This window comes from Erythranthe guttata, chromosome 14 (assembly GCF_056151865.1).
Source record: "Erythranthe guttata isolate IM_541 chromosome 14, IM_541, whole genome shotgun sequence".
Lineage (NCBI taxonomy): Eukaryota > Viridiplantae > Streptophyta > Magnoliopsida > Lamiales > Phrymaceae > Erythranthe > Erythranthe guttata.
The window spans coordinates 16725811-16741511 of record NC_142546.1 but is presented as its reverse complement, the minus strand read 5'-3'; the positions used below and the strand labels follow the sequence as shown (position 1 = coordinate 16741511).

The following is a 15701-nucleotide window of genomic DNA, read 5'->3' as shown; positions in this document are numbered from 1 at the left end:
ATCACGACGACTCCGGCTATGAGGGAACTTTTTGTTCTTTGGCGAAAAAATCGAACAATTCTAAAATACCATTTGATTGTTTCATAATTAATATACAAGACATCAAGACTCGCGATGGTCTGGGAAAAAACCGTGGCACACTAGACTATCTTTTTATCATATAATAATAACCAAAAACGAAAGAAAAGAGTGTAGGTCACAGTGCAAACTAGTTGAGAGGATAAATCAGTTCTGAAGAAACAATTAGTCGTGCGATAATATAGGCATCGAAGGGGAGTTTACGACCGAATAAAGGCAACTTCACATGAAGTGGATCCTCTTTGAAAACGTGTGATTTTCTCGAGAATTTCGACCTTTGCATCGGAATCAAGGCATACGCTGTATGATATTTCCATCATCTCCAAGACTCGAGCATTCCTCAAAAGATATCTTATAATTTCGAAATCGTGCTTTCTACCATGCAAGTAAGCAAACTCGACAATTCTAAGATGTGACGAAAGGCATGTGGGCACTTGTTGTGGTGGTTCCATCCAGCCTCGTAGTTCTTTGCAAGACTGATTGTACCAAAACAACATAAGTTAACAAAACCAAAAAAAGAGGCTCTCAGTAACGGAGAAACGACGAAAAAAAAAACAAACCTTCATACTGTGACGGTATAAAATAAGGGTTTCAAGATTATCAGCAGCTTTTAGGAACTTTGAGAGAAAACGACAATCAGCATCCAATTTGAGTTCGGTTAAGTTACGGAAACTTGTAGTCAAAGCAGAGTGTAGTGGGTTAATAACCTGCAATTAAAGAATGCAATTACCAAAGAAAATATAAGAATGCCAATTATCACTAAAGAAACCGGAGAAAGATCGAAAAGCATATATACCTCTCCACTGTTCGATATATTTAATTTTAGGCACTTGACATTGCAAAGCTTATCGAAAAATCTCAGCAGGGGTCGGAAATAAAGAATCTCACAGTCAATGTCAAGACTGATATCTGCTTCGACTAAGGAGGTTAGCACCCCACATTTGATATGATCCAAGAAATAATCATTTATCAGGAGATATTCAAGTGCCGGAGTATTTATCTCCAATCTCCCGGCTCTACCACCATTGCGTTCGTTAATGAAGTTGAGGGCGAGCCTTTTTACGGTAGGCGACGACACGTCACAGCAAACCATGTCATCGAACAACTCGATTTCCAACTCCTCGAGCACCGGACAGCCCGCGAGCATCTCGGGAAGTGACTCGTCGGCTTCGTACTGAACGAAGATCAGACGAAGCTTCTTCAGTCGAGGCAGACACACGGCGGCCGCGTTTAACGGGATGACGCCGCAAGTGTCGAGCGTCAGTTCGACGAGGGTTTTGCATGTGAAGAGGCACGGGGGCAAATCGCCTAGGTCCGAGGAATCTTGTTCTTGGAGATAAAGATCGAGTCTTTCGACACTGCGCGCGGTGGCGAACGCGATCCACGTCTCCAGTTGATAGGAGCTGCAGGGGGTGTCGTAATCGAGGCGGAAGGTAACCAGTGCGTGGGCCCTACGCTGCAACATGACACGGTGGATAATCTCTTGGTTTTGGTATTGGAAATCTAGGGTGGTGACGTAAGCCCAGAGGAACCTCCATCTTCGGGCTAGAATGGCGGTTGCTACGGAGGATTTGGTCGGCAGGAAAGAGAGGATGTGACAGAGGATTGAGTCCGGCAGGTCGCTGATTCGGTCAATTCGAGAGCTAGATTTCCGGCGCCTTACGCGGCGATGTTCTTCTGTTATCGCCATTGACGAAATTGGAGGAATTAGGGTTTCTGGGTTTTCGAAGAAGAAGAGGACAAAATGGAAGACTGTAACTGAAGGGGGTTTTGCTCTGCTCCGAGGAAGGAGATGATGATGGGTTTTCCCCAATCTGAACGCCTAGGGATTTTGACTAGTCGTTGACTAATTGTATACTAGCTTAGTGATACTTTGTATACGTGTGAAATAATTGCAGCACGGGGCTATCGACCGTCGGCTACGTGGAGGAGCATACTTGCCGCACGGGCATACGGATCCGCATTGGGAATGGAAGTTCCACGACGATTTGGGGCGACCCTTGGCTCTTGCGAGAGGGGAAGCCGATGGTTCTCACCCTGAGGACAAATTTATTCAAGCTTCCCCAATTCAGCTTCGGATATTATTGATCGAAACACAGGGAATTGGGATCGTTATCGCATTTTGTCAAACGGGGGAGCTTTACGGTGCGGAGCTGCTATCATAATATAATGGAACGATGGACCCAATGTGGGGAGCCTTTTGACGGACAAGGGTGGAGAGATCATCGCGGGGATTGGAAAATGGTGTGGAAACTCCCCATTCCTCCTAAGATCCGTATATTCCTCTGGCGAGCTTGCTCGGAAACCTTGCCATGCAACTTGGAATTATTTCGCCGACGAGTTGCTCAAGACCCGTTTTGCACCTACTGGGGGAGTAAGGTGGAATTTACGTACCTTGCATGTTGTATTTAGGTGCCAAGGCATTATGGATCTGTGGGCAGGAATGCCATTTCAAATATTTGCAATCGATGAGAAAATGTCCTTTTGGAGCTAGATCGATCTCTTTAAGAAAACTTTGAGTGACGATAACTTCTTGTTGGCATTAGTCGTGTGCTGGAAACTTTGGGATCGGAGGAACCGGACAAAGCATGGGGAAGATGCTCTTGAGCTGAGTGAGATCATTGATTGGTGTTTTTCATGCCTCCACGCTTTTAAAGATGCCCAATTTTGTAACTTGTGCCCTCCTAAACCGAACCACGAGGAGGTGTGGAAACCTCCACCTTGGGGAATCATTAAGGTCAATGTTGATGCTGCTTTTCCACCTGCTAAAGATTTTTACAACATCTCCTTAGTTGCCCGAAATTCCGACGGTCCATGTATTTGGTGGAAGGTTAGGAAGGTCTTCGGTCAAATTCGCCCCGTAGATGGTGAAACTAACGCAGTCCTACAAGCGATTACTATTGCCGGAACATTGCAATGGAGGAATATTATAGTGGAAGGAGATTGCTACAAGTTATGGATGCCTTGCGCGAAAAGACTCGAACTTTCAAGTCCTTTGGAGCTATTTTAGATGAATGTTTTTCCATGTCTTCTTTCTTTTCAGTTTGGCCATGAGTGCCTAATAATGTTTTGGAACTCTACGTTTTATCTTTTCAAAATATAACTTATTGAATATTTTATTATTATTTTTTATTACTATATATATTTAATCAAATAGTACACCCTAATAAATCTATATGAATAAAATAATCAAATTTAAGAAGTAAAATCTAGATTTAAACTACTAGGGTCATATAATTATATTGAAAGTACAAGGGGTTATGTGTGCACAACTCAAAATACATGTGGTTTAAGTGCTATTTACCCGTAAAAAAGTTCAGTTTAGTTAGATACTATGCAAGTTTAGTTCAACTCATTTAAGGACTTGCATGCACTTTTCATTAATTTTTGAAAAATCTATAAAGGATAATGAGAAAAGGCACCACTTCTCGATGGGCGGGAAGAAACTCAAACTCTCTCAATTTGTAATTATGCAAACATAAAGGGTTTTTTTTTTCTTTTTTTTCTCCGTAATGTAATCTTATTTCAGGATGGTGGTCGTAATTTACCCTATTTGTATTTTAATTCCATCAGTTTTGTTTAATTATTTTAAAAAACCAAGTAGTGCACTATGATTCAGTATCATTAAGTTCCTCTGACCAACATCGAGAAACTCCTGATACCATTAGGCTAAAGCTCGGTTGGCGCTCAGATCAACCTAGTTAGCTATTAGGGTTATCTTTATGTTACACCCGATGAAGACTGGACCGAATATTTTCTTACCGTTGATCTATACACACCAATATGAGTTTGGGTGTGTTTGTGTCTAAATGGATGGTAAAAATCTACCCGATGTAGCATAAAATAAACCGGTGTAGTAGTGAGATTCCATCTGTAGTATTTTTTAATAAGAATAAGTCCAACCCCTTTTCATTTATTAGTGATGGGTCGAACTTTTTTTATTCCCAGATTACCCTTCATTTCGTTTCATTTTTCTGAATCCCTTTTTATCCCTTTTTTTCTTCTTCTAGCTGATTCACCAAATTGACAAATTACTACATGTATTATTAAAAACAACTATAAAAAAAATCAAAATCAACAAAAACAATAAAATTCAAAATCAACTAAAAATACATCACCTAAAGTTTTGTTTTCTAATTTTATTTTTCTAATTCATATTTTTTCGATTTTTATTTTTTTTCCAGCAGGTTATATTATTCGGGTTGAAAGATTTTTAAATAATTGCTCATTTATTATTATTATTTATAGTTTTAAGGGTAAATTACAACCACCCCTGAGGTATGGTTAATTTACGAAAAAACTCCTCTTGTTTGCATCTACCCCTCAACTATGATTTTTTCTTATACCTTTACTTTTATGGTGTTAAATTCAACATAATAATCTAGATTTTATGGAATGTGCTCTAGTTTGTACTCATTTTGTGTAAAAATACAGTTTCTGATGCACCACAATGTGATACATTCAAGCCAAAAAACACATATTATGATCATCTTGCTTCAAAATGTGGAGTTCGAATGGGATAAAGCGGGTACAAAAGTGATAATATTCCATATAATCTCGAAGATTCCACTAAATTTGAAAACACCAGGGTGGACGTGTAAGAAGATTTATAGTTGAGGGACAGTTGTAATTACCCAAACAAAATGGAATTTTCGTAATTTGACCGTACCTCAAGGTGGTTCTAATTTACCCTATTATTATAATTTATTTTTAAAATATGTACAACAGCATAAATGATAAAACACAGAAAATATTTTGGCATTTAGCCCCAAATTTATATATTCGTGTTAATTACTCCACTGACCTAATTTGCGGATTCCACTGAGTGCGCCTTCCTCTTCTTCTTCTCCGATTCAATTTATCATCCTTCGCCATGTCCGGCGAATCAGCATCTGTTATTCCGAGAAATCAAGTAGCTACACTTCTTCATTTTCCCTTTTTTTTTTTAAATTATAAACGGTTTACGAATTTGATGAAGAATTTTTGTTATACACAGGTTGATTTGGTTGAGTTTGTGGACTGGTCTTCTGTCGAATGTTTGAATCAAAGCGGCACCCACTCTCTTCCAAATGCTCTCAAGCAGGTCAATTCTTTTATACAAATTCATCTTAATAAATAATTACCGCCCCTTTATTTTTTATTTTTTTTTAATTCCAGTTTGGTTTGGATTTTATCTTAGACTTCTGTATTGATATCTCAAGTGAATGGGTTCATAATCGCTTCAGGTTTTTTGTTAGATTTTTTAATTCAATTTTTATTTTTCTTATTCCGAGATTTTTACCCGATTTAGCGTATAATTTACGATGATTAGAAGTGATGACTTGTGCGTTTTAGCTTCTTGATTGTTGTTGGTTGTTTTGGTGTTGGTATTGGGGCGTAAATGCGGTACAATTTGGCGAAAAATGTCTGTTGGTTTTAACATGGTTTGCAAAACCAGGGTTATCGAGAAGACGAGGGTTTGCACTTGGAGAGTGATGCGGACGAGCAACTGTTGATCTACATTCCTTTCAATCAAGTTATTAAACTCCATTCTATTGCCATCAAAGGACCAGAGGAAGAAGGTAACTAAATTGTTTATTGGTTTAAACTAATTTCGTATTGCCGATATAAACTCGTACGCAGTACATTGTTCGCTTATTTTTCCCGTTTTGCGTCCTTTTCTTATATGGGTATATATGTATTCTGTTGATTCCAGACCAAATCGGCTTTCTCTCGTAATCTCTTTTGATGGTGGTGGAATTGAGACTTAGAGAACGCGTATGAGTTTTATATTTTAGAAATCTATGGGATGAGAGAACACATTGATCATCATTAATCGTAGAAATTTAATTGTATTTTTCATGTGATTTTGAATATGCAGAATAATCTCTTATACACGAGCTGCATTATAGATTGGAAGAAATAATTGACCAGTTAGATATTAATTTATGACATGCAATTAATTATTATCAATATAAGATTACTTTCACTCTCACTACTTACGCAAAACTGCAAAAGTATGCAACTGTTAGAAATGTCGGAAAGTGAGGGATCAACAAAGAGAAGAAATAGCAACAAGTTTTTGGTACATGTTAATTTAAATGACAGGCTCTTGGACCATTCTGTTGTCGTATATCTGTTACCTTTTATTTATTTATTATTTTTATTCGACCCTTTCTGTACTACGGCAGTTGAACGTTGAATAAATTTTTTACATCTGTTTCCAGTCCATCCTCGTTTTTATGTGTTTCTGCCAGTACTATATACCATATGGTTGTTGGGTGTAATATAAATTCTTTATACATGTCCTGGTCCTTTTGCTCTTGCTTCCCAGGCATGATAAATTAGCACTTATGTTCCCTTCGTTCTTAAATTTATGGATCTTATTTTATTAGCAACAGGAAGCACACTATCGTTTCTCTTTGATTTGCACTTCTCTCCTGGTTAATTTTAATGGTTAAATTGTTAGACATTTCCGATTCATTATAATGTACGGCAGTTGCCTTTTGGATCTTTATTCTCTAATAAACTGATGGTCGAAGTTTTCATTTTATAGGTCCGAAAACTGTGAAGCTTTTTGTTAATAGGGAGCACATGGGGTTCAGGTAGTCTTTATATTTAATTATTTATGTGGATGTTCGGTAGTTTCTTGAATTTGTTCTGATTATGTTACTTTACACAGTAATGTCAATGATTACCCTCCAAGTGATACAGCCATCTTTACTGAGGATAACCTTACGGTAAAGCAATATTGTTCGATTATGAAATTTCCTTGGTTGTAAAATTTGTTCCATTGTAGAAACTTAATCAATTGTTGAATCTCTCTAGGGAAAACCTGTCGTTGTAAAGTATGTCAAGTTTCAAAATGTCCGCAGGTACGTTTCTTCTCCTTATGCCATTATATTTTTTAACTAGTTTCATATTCATAATCCATAACTTTCGTGAATCAGCTTGACAATCTTCATCGAGGAGAATCAATCTGGTTCCGAGACTACAAAAGTCCAAAAGATTATACTGTATGGAACAACGTAAGTTTCTAATCGATTTTTTTCCTCACACATGCATTTTTGCTTGTTCAAATTCAGAACTCCATAAGTTGATGAAAATGAAAAATCAGTTTGGTGTTGGGTGGGATCTAGTTACTTAATTTGTCCTTTACCTTGTAGGAAAATTAGAATGACGTAAAAGAACTAATTTTCCCTCTCTGTCATGTTTAATGTTAAGTACGCTTTTGCCCCTCGACTTGGCTACAGTTCTCTTGTAGACTTTACCTTCAGCCACCATGAACCAACATTCTACTCTAAACGTATTCACTAGCTCGACCCTTATTCTAAATCAAGGGCCCAGAAATTCTTAGTATCTTACCATGTTCATGGTAAAGGAAAAACATAATTCTGGCAATTAATTCTTCAGAGTATACAAATTCTTGGTTATGGAAATACTTGTCGTATGGCAAAATACTGAAGAGGACGAGAAAAAATGATGAACATGCAAAGGAGATGTTTTCATCTAACTTTCTTACATATTAGTAGCTCCTATATTTACAGAAATAGTGGCTAAGAAACAACAAAGAAGAGTTCCAAACACCACGACCGGCACTTAGCACTGTTGTTATAAGTAAACAATTTGCAAATAATGATGTCTATACACTAACTAACACTGGCATTTAATATCCAAATTATATTCATATTTTTACGTAATGAGGGAGAATACATTTTGTTGTTTATGTTCTATTATTCTTAGATGTTTGTTCATATGGATCGAGTATCACTAATTGATATTATTGATTTGAGCATGAATGTGAGATGTTTCAGATAATGATTTATACAGTGGATTTGAGTTTTTATATTTTTTCGTTTTCACCTTCTTTTCTGCAGTGTGGAAACTACTGATATGAAAGGCCTGAAGAAAATTGAGGATCACTGACTCTGTAATAATTTGCTATATTGGGAAACTTTTTTAGTACCCGTCGTCGTATTCAGGGATTAGATAAGTTGATGAATTCAACTTTCTCATGCTGCAAAGCTTTAATGGAAGAGAATACATAAACTTCCTTTAAGTCGAAATTTAAAGATATTGACCTACTCCATGCAGTATCGGTTTAAGGTGGCTTTTGGCCTATATGAAGTTTATGAGGTCTACCGATATGGCTTTTGACCTAAATAATCTTTCTATTTACGTTGTCCAATTTAATTTGCACACAATCGCACATGTATATATGTGCAACTTTTTTATACATGTGTGTGGTAGGATATAACTCGGTAAAAAAATCACCGAATGTATAATAGAACAAACGGACATTTAATCATCAAATTTATGAAGAACGGTGCGATATTAGATAGTCAATTAGAAGACTAGCAAATTAGGCAATCCCATTGGAATAAATAAAATGCAGAATCTGTTTCATCAATTAGGAATTAGGATATATTACAATTCACAAGGCAGAATACAGATAACAATCGAACAAGCACCCGATACAGGAAAAGTCAGTTTCTTGAAATTCTTTTGATTTTTATGAGAAAACAGTAAGTTGAAGAGGGTGCAGTTCTTTTAATTTAATTGAATTTGATTAGTATTTTATTTTGTACTAGGAACACCATCTGCCTTCATGTAGAGGTCGATGCTACCTATTTGAAACCGTGAAGTCGATTTTACATCTCTAACTGCTTGAAACCTAAACCTGCAAATTTTATTTATGAATTGTAAGAGTCAGTTGAATGATCATAATTCTGTTTAGAGACAAACTTTAACCTGAAGGCATTTGCCAAGAACGACTGGGATTTGACTTCATATGTTTTTCGCTGGTATCGTTTGTCGAATTTCTCTGAGGTTCGCTTATCCAAAATGTGCCAGCTGGAGCCTCCATCTCCGCTTCCTTCAAGGATCCTACAAGTATATGTGGACTCGCACTCAATTAGTTCATGGATATGAGTTATTTGTTACGATATTTGACTCTTTGATTCACTTCATTAGTTAATAGGGATTCGTGCACTAGGAAAAACACCTAACAATAAATAATTAAAAAAAATCAAGAAATATCGTACCAGTCCATTGGATCTCTCTCGGGAGCATCGTTTGCAGACATCAATTCATAAGAAACTAGCTCGTGCATACGGTTATCAACCACCTTATAAATGATCCAACAGCCTACATGACCAAACACATTGTTATATGGTGCAATATAGGTTGAGGCAGTGAAGTAAACATAAGGTTTTTTTTTTATTATTATTTTTTTATATAATTTTTAGAGTAGAGAAGGGGAAATCGGAATATATTTACTAATTTTCTTTTAATCTTGAGTTCGACAGAGCAAAGGTGAACCGAGGTCTTTTCTAAATTACTTGCATCTAGAAAAGTGTATACATAAATGCCTCATTCTTCTTGATATCCTTTAGGAGAACTACAGAAAATACGTCAATACCTGTTGCACCATTTGGTTCCTCCCACTTTGACATACGAGTTCCGTCAAATGCCGATGTAGCCTGATTTATTCCCAAAAACGAAAATCGAACTTTTAAGAACACAAGAAATATTATTGTTGTTAAGGAAATCAAGATTAAAAAAAAAAAAAAAAAAAAAAAAAAAACTCTACTCAAAAGTTACAAAAGCTACTTACTATTCCAAACGGAAGCTCCTCGCCGCTTGCTAGTACAAAACCAGAACATATTCTGTTTAACTTCACAAGTGGCCAAGATATAGTTTCTTTGTTCAACTTATCACAACTATTCAGATTAACGATCAAATCATCGAGCGCGTGAAAGACTACAGGCAGTGCCAAAGAAGTTTTTACAGGATCTGAAGCTAAAGATATAGAAATAGCCCCATTAACACCCAAATCACTCTTCAATGACAGGGCATCGAATAATTGACCGAACGAGGGAAGCATCTTACTGAACAACGAGCTAGTCGGCACAGCATTTACTGCAGTTCTCCTGGTTTTGAAAGGAGAATTCCTTAGAGAAACCAAAGTCCTTTTGAAAAACTCTACAAGTTCTTTTGCGGTGTATTTATCAGATCCTTGCTCCACTAATTGATGAATGATTGGGGAAAAAGCATTGTATATTTTTGTCACGTGCTCGTCTACACATTGGCGAACTGGACAAGAGGAAGAACTCAAAGAGCAGTGCTCGTCGGAGCCAAATTCTGATCGTGATATTCGCCATTGCTTATCCCCACTTTGCCTTCCAGGGAGTGAGATTGAAGCATCATCTTTCGAAAACAAGTTCCTCTCGAGTTCTTCTGCTTCACTCTTGTCACGCTCGCTAAGCTTTAAAAGCGTCTCGGAGTTGAAGTTCTTACGTTGTTCTCTTGTTATATCAGTTATTATACTAGCCAGAGCTGGCTCAGTAGTTATGACTCGTCTAGACAATACCTACAAAAAAAAAAAAAAAAAAAATATATAATAATAATAATAATAATAATAACCTCGGAACCAAGTATTTAAAGATACTTTTCACCAAATCGTATATTGAAGACAGGAGTACCTCATGCCACTTCCTAGTGTAACGCTTAATGACATCATAAACTCCATCTCTAGCTAAAGCAATTACATAGTCCAATTTCTTGTTCCAGCTTCAAAGGAAAAATTAGAGGTTCATATTAAGGTGGTGACCAGAGCATTCATGTATGATTGGAAAATACGAGGATCTAAACAGCATGTCGATAATCCAAGATCATGAAGATTTGAACCAAGTACAGAGCTGCCAATTAAGATATTTACCCTTTCTCATACAGTAGTGGATTGTCGTATATTCCTTCACAAGGATCAAGATGCATCCATCTGCATATGTTTGTTACTGGAATATTAGCATGTGATGCTATAATAGTAAGTGCGGAGATTATAAGGGCAAGGCATCAGCAACGAGAAAAGTTCACCTTCTCAAATATGGTGAGAAGCACTCTGTCCAAACATGATCGGTGAAGTCTAAGACCTAGAAGCGAAAGGGAAACATTACAAACAGCATTGAATCAATGAAATATTCTTTGATATAACAAATTTCCCGTAACATAAACCGCAAAAATTCACATAATTAAAACAAACATTATGAACAGTTATTAGGATGAAATTTTCGTAAGTCTCGTTTATAAATTGCTAAAATATGAACAAGCAGGAATACTTACATCTCAAAATATGACGACATTCTGATAATTTCTACAACAAATAATTTCTACATGTGAAAGTAAAATGAAATTTGAAATTTGAATCGGTGCCTCAAACATTGAATGTAATAATGAGAGAGGGGGGGGGGGGGGGGGGGGGGGGGGGGGGGGGTTCCAATAATCCTCAAAGAAGTCGTCAAGAATAAATTGACTGGCATACTAAAGATCAAAAGACAAACTACCAACCGCAATGAGCTACAATTCCCGAGTTCCCAATATCAGGTGGAGTGTGAGAAAGGAGTCAAGATGACTCGAGAAAAGAGATACTTTCATCACAGTCTAGCTTAACAGTGAGACAAGGAACCATCATAGTTTGACTATGTCTAATTTGGATTCCTGGGATTCAAGAAAATAAGCTTCATTAACATCTCTTCAACTAAAAGATACTGTTTGCTTTCATGGAGATTGCATTCAAACTTGCTGGTCACTAGGAAGAAATTAATCAATTTCAAGATTGTACGCAAAACACTACGGCAGGGACGGAACTTTTTAACTCACCAACCGAGATTCATAACCAAAAGCTCGACAATATAGTGTGAAGCAATTAGCCCATTCCCCACATCGTCCCTTTCTTGTTTCTACAAGCTGCATAGAAATAAAATCTATTAATGAAGAAAATCACGAATTAAAAAAAAAACCTTATCGTCATCACAAAATATCATACCTTCAATGGGTCATTATATCTAGGAAAACGGGTAACACTAGAGCATGTCTTGCAGCTGTAGAATTTGAGAAGAATGTCAAAATAAGAGTAGCTTCAGCAAATAATTCATGGAGCTTGGTATTGCATGTCATGCATCGGCTTCATATATAAAGCATGGTACAAAAGGGAAATAGAGGAAAGCCATTAGAAATTTCATAGGTTCATTTGCAGCAGTGAGGGACAAAACGTAATAAAGTGGTACAAGATTAGAAAGAAAGAAAAAGTACAATTAACATCAAGAGATACCGGTAAAGTTCAACTCGAGATGCTCCATAAAGTGACTCTGAGTGATTTGCAACTCCCATGCCTTGATTGATTGTCTCATTATTGCAACTGTCACAAGGAGGTGCGTTTACCCACCTAGAGCCATCAATGTTGGAAGTGCATTATTATGTCAGAATAGAGGTATAATAACATACGGAAAGGAATATCTAAGAAAATATGCAATATAATATCATAATTGGTTCGACAAAACATGTAACATTTTAAAACAAATTTTGCGAAAAAGCAAAATAGTTCCATTCCGTAGGTGCAATCAGGAGAGGCGTAAGCTCACACATTGAGTGATTATATGCTTTTCTTCTTAGATATGTCAAGCTAAATTACCCCATTATGTAAAGAGGACATTGCAATGCAAACGAAGAATCCTCTATTTGAAATATTTGTTCCGAAACGAAAAGTTGGAGTCAACCAATACATAGCAAGTGAAAGCACACCAGAGAATATCATATTGTTTTTCCAGCAAGATCTAAATAAGCCATCAATTAAGATTAATGGGAATACAATGGTTTTTTTTAGACCTGAATGACTGCTTAAACCAGAAGAGCAACTGCAACAGGAATGCGTGATCAAATTCATCTTTTGCTGGTTTGAGATTTCCCTCCTAAAATCAAGCATATAAATATGATAAATTCCAAGTGTCATCATAGTAATAGAACATTAGAAAGAACAATAACTATGATTTTGAGCCAATAAAAAAGACATACACAGGTAAGCGTGTTTCAATTCAGATGATTGGATAGTTTATAGAGTTAAATGCCCTTACCCTAGCCAATGCAACCATTGCTTTTTCCTCAAGCTTGTCCACAGGAACTGTCTTTCGAGCTGCCTCCTGCCTATGTGGATCTTCGTACTGCACCGTGTCATACCAATAACAAATTTTGCTTCATTTTTTTTCCAGGAAGAATAACTTATAAGACTGTTTATAAAATTAAGAAGCAATTTGTTAAGTACTTTAAGTTCTAATCTCACTAAATATTGTGCATTAAAACCACTGCATCTGAGATAGTAGAGGAAAAACAACTGCGGATATTATAAAATGAAGGACCAAATTAGTGGGAAAACAATGATTACCATCAAAACTTGACTAACATAAGGGCGAATCCTCTGCTCAACCTGCTCTCTGTTTTCACTAGTCACAAACTGTTGCATCATTAATGCGTCTTCTTCTGCCTAAATAAAAGCAAAAATATTTGTTAATAATTTACGAAATTTCCATTTCAAAATGGATTTACTTTGCTTGTTATACTACAATGCAACTTCAAGATATTACTTACTGTCAGTATATATTGAACATACAGTTAGTATAGGAACAAATGATCCGCCAATGAGACGGAAAAAAAAAACAGAAGAGTCCTCTGAAAATACCACATGAAAATATTGAATTTTTTTTGTTAAAGGAGTCAAGAAATTATTGTCAAAAACTTATCTACCTAATTCAAAATAAAGTTAGAAAAGATTTTCTATGTGATTTCTTAAATCTTCTATTTTACAACAATTTACAACAATTCATATTCTAAATTATGTTTTACACCATGTTCAACTACATTGCCAAAGGTCAGCACTTCAACCAAAATTTGAGACGACTGGCTAAAAAATGAATGAATTAGGTAACGAGCAGAAACCTGCAGTTTTCGTGCCAATTCTTCATCAGATATTACAAAATCATCTGCAGATTTGTCCATTTCTTTTGATGTTTCGCCCTCATCAATCGACACCAACCGTAGCTTATCAGAAATCGATTCGAGATCAGACTCATCAGATACTTCACGATTATCATCAGTTCCCAATATCTGATGCATTACAAGTCAAAGTCCCACCATTAAATCAAACACAACATGCGTTTACTCGCAAAACCGACATACGCAAAACGAGCCACGTAGTAAAATTTAATACTGCAAAAAAAACGAACGACAGCAATTACGTCATGCCCATTCATATGATTGCTTTATGATACTAAAATGATTGATGCTGCGGTATAAGAAAAATTTCATGATATAATTCCTTATTGGTGATTGTTAATGAAATTACCAAATGGAGGGTACAACTCCACAAGCACAGAGTACAACACACAAAAACCGTTAATCGATCAAATTAAAATCCAATTCGTATTGATTGATCCAGCATAGAGAAAGAAGATTACCTTTTGTTGATCGGGAGGGACGGAGGTTAGAGAGAAGAGCTGGAATTTGAGCACCTGAAAAACAAAATCAAAACAAAAAAGAGCAGAGAAAAATCGTTTGAGAGTTGCGAATTTTAGAGAGAGGAGAGAGAAAATTGAAAAAAAATAAAAAAATCGAGCGAAGAGCGAACTTCGAAGCCGTCGTCGGTGTCGTAGTCGAGGTCGAAGGCGGAGCCGTCGTGATGAACGACGAATTTGCGAGCCACCATTTTCGCCGATTCAATTTCTCCGCTTCTGTTCTTCTGTTGTACTTTGTTTATGCCGGAAAAGAAATAAAAATAAAAATTGTGAACTGTTAAATACTGGTTAGTGGTTACGGTGAAGACTTTTCAGGCAAATGTCAACGGAGGTGTGGTAGTGTGAAACGACCAATGAGTTAATTTGCAATTTAGTCCCTCTTAAACTAGATTATTGCAACAAGCCCCACAATAAAACCATGTTTTATGAAGGGGAAATATGCTATACACCATTCATTTTTTGAAATATTTTAAACTAAAATCAACTGACTTTATAGAGTTTTTCTCTCACTCAAATTTTACTTTTACCCCAATTGTTATATCCCTATTCTACCCTTTATTACAAACCCTAGTTCACCCACACTTTTTAACGTGATGCAATTTTCATTTTTTTTTTCTCTCCCTTACAAATTCTCTTTTCTTTTTTTCTTAGATATATAACCACCGTTGTCGCCCTCCTTCTTCCTCTTTGTTACACCACCGATGTAATTTGCTCACCCCAGCCACAGACCACAGCCGTCGCTTAAGGTTCCGCCGTCACGCCTCGCTATGATGTCAAATCTCCCCAAGACCACCTATCGCTGTCTCCCATACACCACCCCTTGCTGGACTGGTGTACGAGGGAGAACGCCGACGAAAATTATGGGCCCTAACATCACAAACCCTATATCTTTCCTCTCGATATCTCGTGATGTCGACGATGAGAGGCCGACGATGGTGTCCGGAGAAGCGGTGCAAATCGGCGAGCGGTGGAGAATCGGCGATTGTGCGGAAGGCGATGGAGGAGGTTGGGGCAGGGAGATTCAGACCTGAGGGGGCGTTGTTTGTTGAGTCCTCTGCCGTCGCCGCCGAGTTCAGTAACTTTCTCTCTATTCCTCTATCTCCTCTCGATCTCAGTCTGTTTTCTGATGAAAAATTAAGTTGCAGCCAAAAAAGTCGATGATGTTGAAGAAGATGGGTAAACAATATGCCAATTGAAAAGAATCAACTCAGTAGTCATACGTACTCGTACATGGCCTTATATAAGATCCATATGTTTTTTTCTAATGTATAGTAATGCTGATGGTTTTTTTTAGTTGAAGAG

At 36.9% G+C, this 15701-nt stretch overlaps 4 protein-coding genes across 5 annotated transcripts; 2 read left to right on the top strand and 2 right to left on the bottom strand.

Annotated features, from left to right (window-relative positions):
* Positions 1 to 28: 28 nt before the first annotated feature.
* LOC105965615 (F-box/LRR-repeat protein At3g26922) lies at positions 29 to 2207 on the bottom strand. Of its 2 annotated transcripts, XM_012990182.2 has the most exons (4): positions 2176 to 2207; positions 875 to 2084; positions 639 to 785; positions 29 to 554 (listed from the first exon to the last, which is right to left on the bottom strand). In XM_012990182.2, the coding sequence occupies exons 2-4, from the start codon at positions 1766 to 1768 to the stop codon at positions 279 to 281; spliced, it is 1317 nt and encodes a 438-aa protein (XP_012845636.2). In that variant the 5' UTR covers positions 1769 to 2084; positions 2176 to 2207; the 3' UTR covers positions 29 to 278. The 2 variants fall into 2 exon arrangements, with proteins under 2 accessions (XP_012845636.2, XP_088670284.1); XM_088814158.1 differs by lacking the exon at positions 2176 to 2207 and having other exon boundaries at positions 341 to 554; positions 647 to 785; positions 875 to 2061.
* A 40-nt stretch (positions 2208 to 2247) lies between these two features.
* Positions 2248 to 3088, top strand: LOC148765319 (uncharacterized). The gene is made up of 2 exons (XM_088812746.1): positions 2248 to 2457; positions 2573 to 3088. The coding sequence occupies exons 1-2, from the start codon at positions 2248 to 2250 to the stop codon at positions 3086 to 3088; spliced, it is 726 nt and encodes a 241-aa protein (XP_088668872.1).
* Positions 3089 to 4838: 1750 nt separating this feature from the next.
* On the top strand, positions 4839 to 8261 carry LOC105965632 (PITH domain protein (DUF1000)). Its single transcript, XM_088814661.1, has 8 exons — positions 4839 to 4990; positions 5075 to 5161; positions 5516 to 5639; positions 6614 to 6662; positions 6740 to 6797; positions 6886 to 6932; positions 7008 to 7085; positions 7935 to 8261. Exons 1-8 carry the CDS (start codon positions 4952 to 4954, stop codon positions 7981 to 7983), a joined length of 531 nt encoding a protein of 176 aa, XP_088670787.1. The 5' UTR covers positions 4839 to 4951; the 3' UTR covers positions 7984 to 8261.
* A 158-nt stretch (positions 8262 to 8419) lies between these two features.
* On the bottom strand, positions 8420 to 14808 carry PNG1 (peptide-N-glycanase 1). The gene is made up of 17 exons (XM_012990193.2): positions 14513 to 14808; positions 14343 to 14396; positions 13825 to 13992; positions 13274 to 13372; positions 12966 to 13052; positions 12721 to 12803; positions 12167 to 12280; positions 11882 to 11936; positions 11716 to 11802; positions 10933 to 10988; positions 10778 to 10837; positions 10542 to 10629; positions 9674 to 10429; positions 9479 to 9539; positions 9102 to 9204; positions 8809 to 8943; positions 8420 to 8737 (listed from the first exon to the last, which is right to left on the bottom strand). The coding sequence occupies exons 1-17, from the start codon at positions 14588 to 14590 to the stop codon at positions 8635 to 8637; spliced, it is 2187 nt and encodes a 728-aa protein (XP_012845647.2). The 5' UTR covers positions 14591 to 14808; the 3' UTR covers positions 8420 to 8634.
* Positions 14809 to 15701: the final 893 nt, after the last annotated feature.

What these genes read in the sequence shown, in the direction of transcription:
- LOC105965632 (XM_088814661.1), top strand. Translation starts at nt 4,952, where the DNA reads ATGTCCGGCGAATCAGCATCTGTTATTCCGAGAAATCAA. An exon ending in TTACTGAGGATAACCTTACG is followed by an intron (nt 6,798 to 6,885) that starts GTAAAGCAATAT and finishes GAATCTCTCTAG; the next exon opens with GGAAAACCTGTCGTTGTAAA. An exon ending in AAGTTTCAAAATGTCCGCAG is followed by an intron (nt 6,933 to 7,007) that starts GTACGTTTCTTC and finishes TTCGTGAATCAG; the next exon opens with CTTGACAATCTTCATCGAGG.
- LOC105965615 (XM_012990182.2), bottom strand. Translation starts at nt 1,768, where the DNA reads ATGGCGATAACAGAAGAACATCGCCGCGTAAGGCGCCGGAAATCTAGC. An exon ending in ATATATCGAACAGTGGAGAG is followed by an intron (nt 786 to 874) that starts GTATATATGCTT and finishes CTTTAATTGCAG; the next exon opens with GTTATTAACCCACTACACTC. An exon ending in TATACCGTCACAGTATGAAG is followed by an intron (nt 555 to 638) that starts GTTTGTTTTTTT and finishes TGGTACAATCAG; the next exon opens with TCTTGCAAAGAACTACGAGG.
- PNG1 (XM_012990193.2), bottom strand. Translation starts at nt 14,590, where the DNA reads ATGGTGGCTCGCAAATTCGTCGTTCATCACGACGGCTCCGCCTTCGAC. An exon ending in ACACCGACGACGGCTTCGAA is followed by an intron (nt 14,397 to 14,512) that starts GTTCGCTCTTCG and finishes TTTGTTTTTCAG; the next exon opens with GTGCTCAAATTCCAGCTCTT. An exon ending in TCCCTCCCGATCAACAAAAG is followed by an intron (nt 13,993 to 14,342) that starts GTAATCTTCTTT and finishes GTAATGCATCAG; the next exon opens with ATATTGGGAACTGATGATAA.
- LOC148765319 (XM_088812746.1), top strand. Translation starts at nt 2,248, where the DNA reads ATGGAACGATGGACCCAATGTGGGGAGCCTTTTGACGGACAAGGGTGG. An exon ending in GCACCTACTGGGGGAGTAAG is followed by an intron (nt 2,458 to 2,572) that starts GTGGAATTTACG and finishes TTTTGGAGCTAG; the next exon opens with ATCGATCTCTTTAAGAAAAC.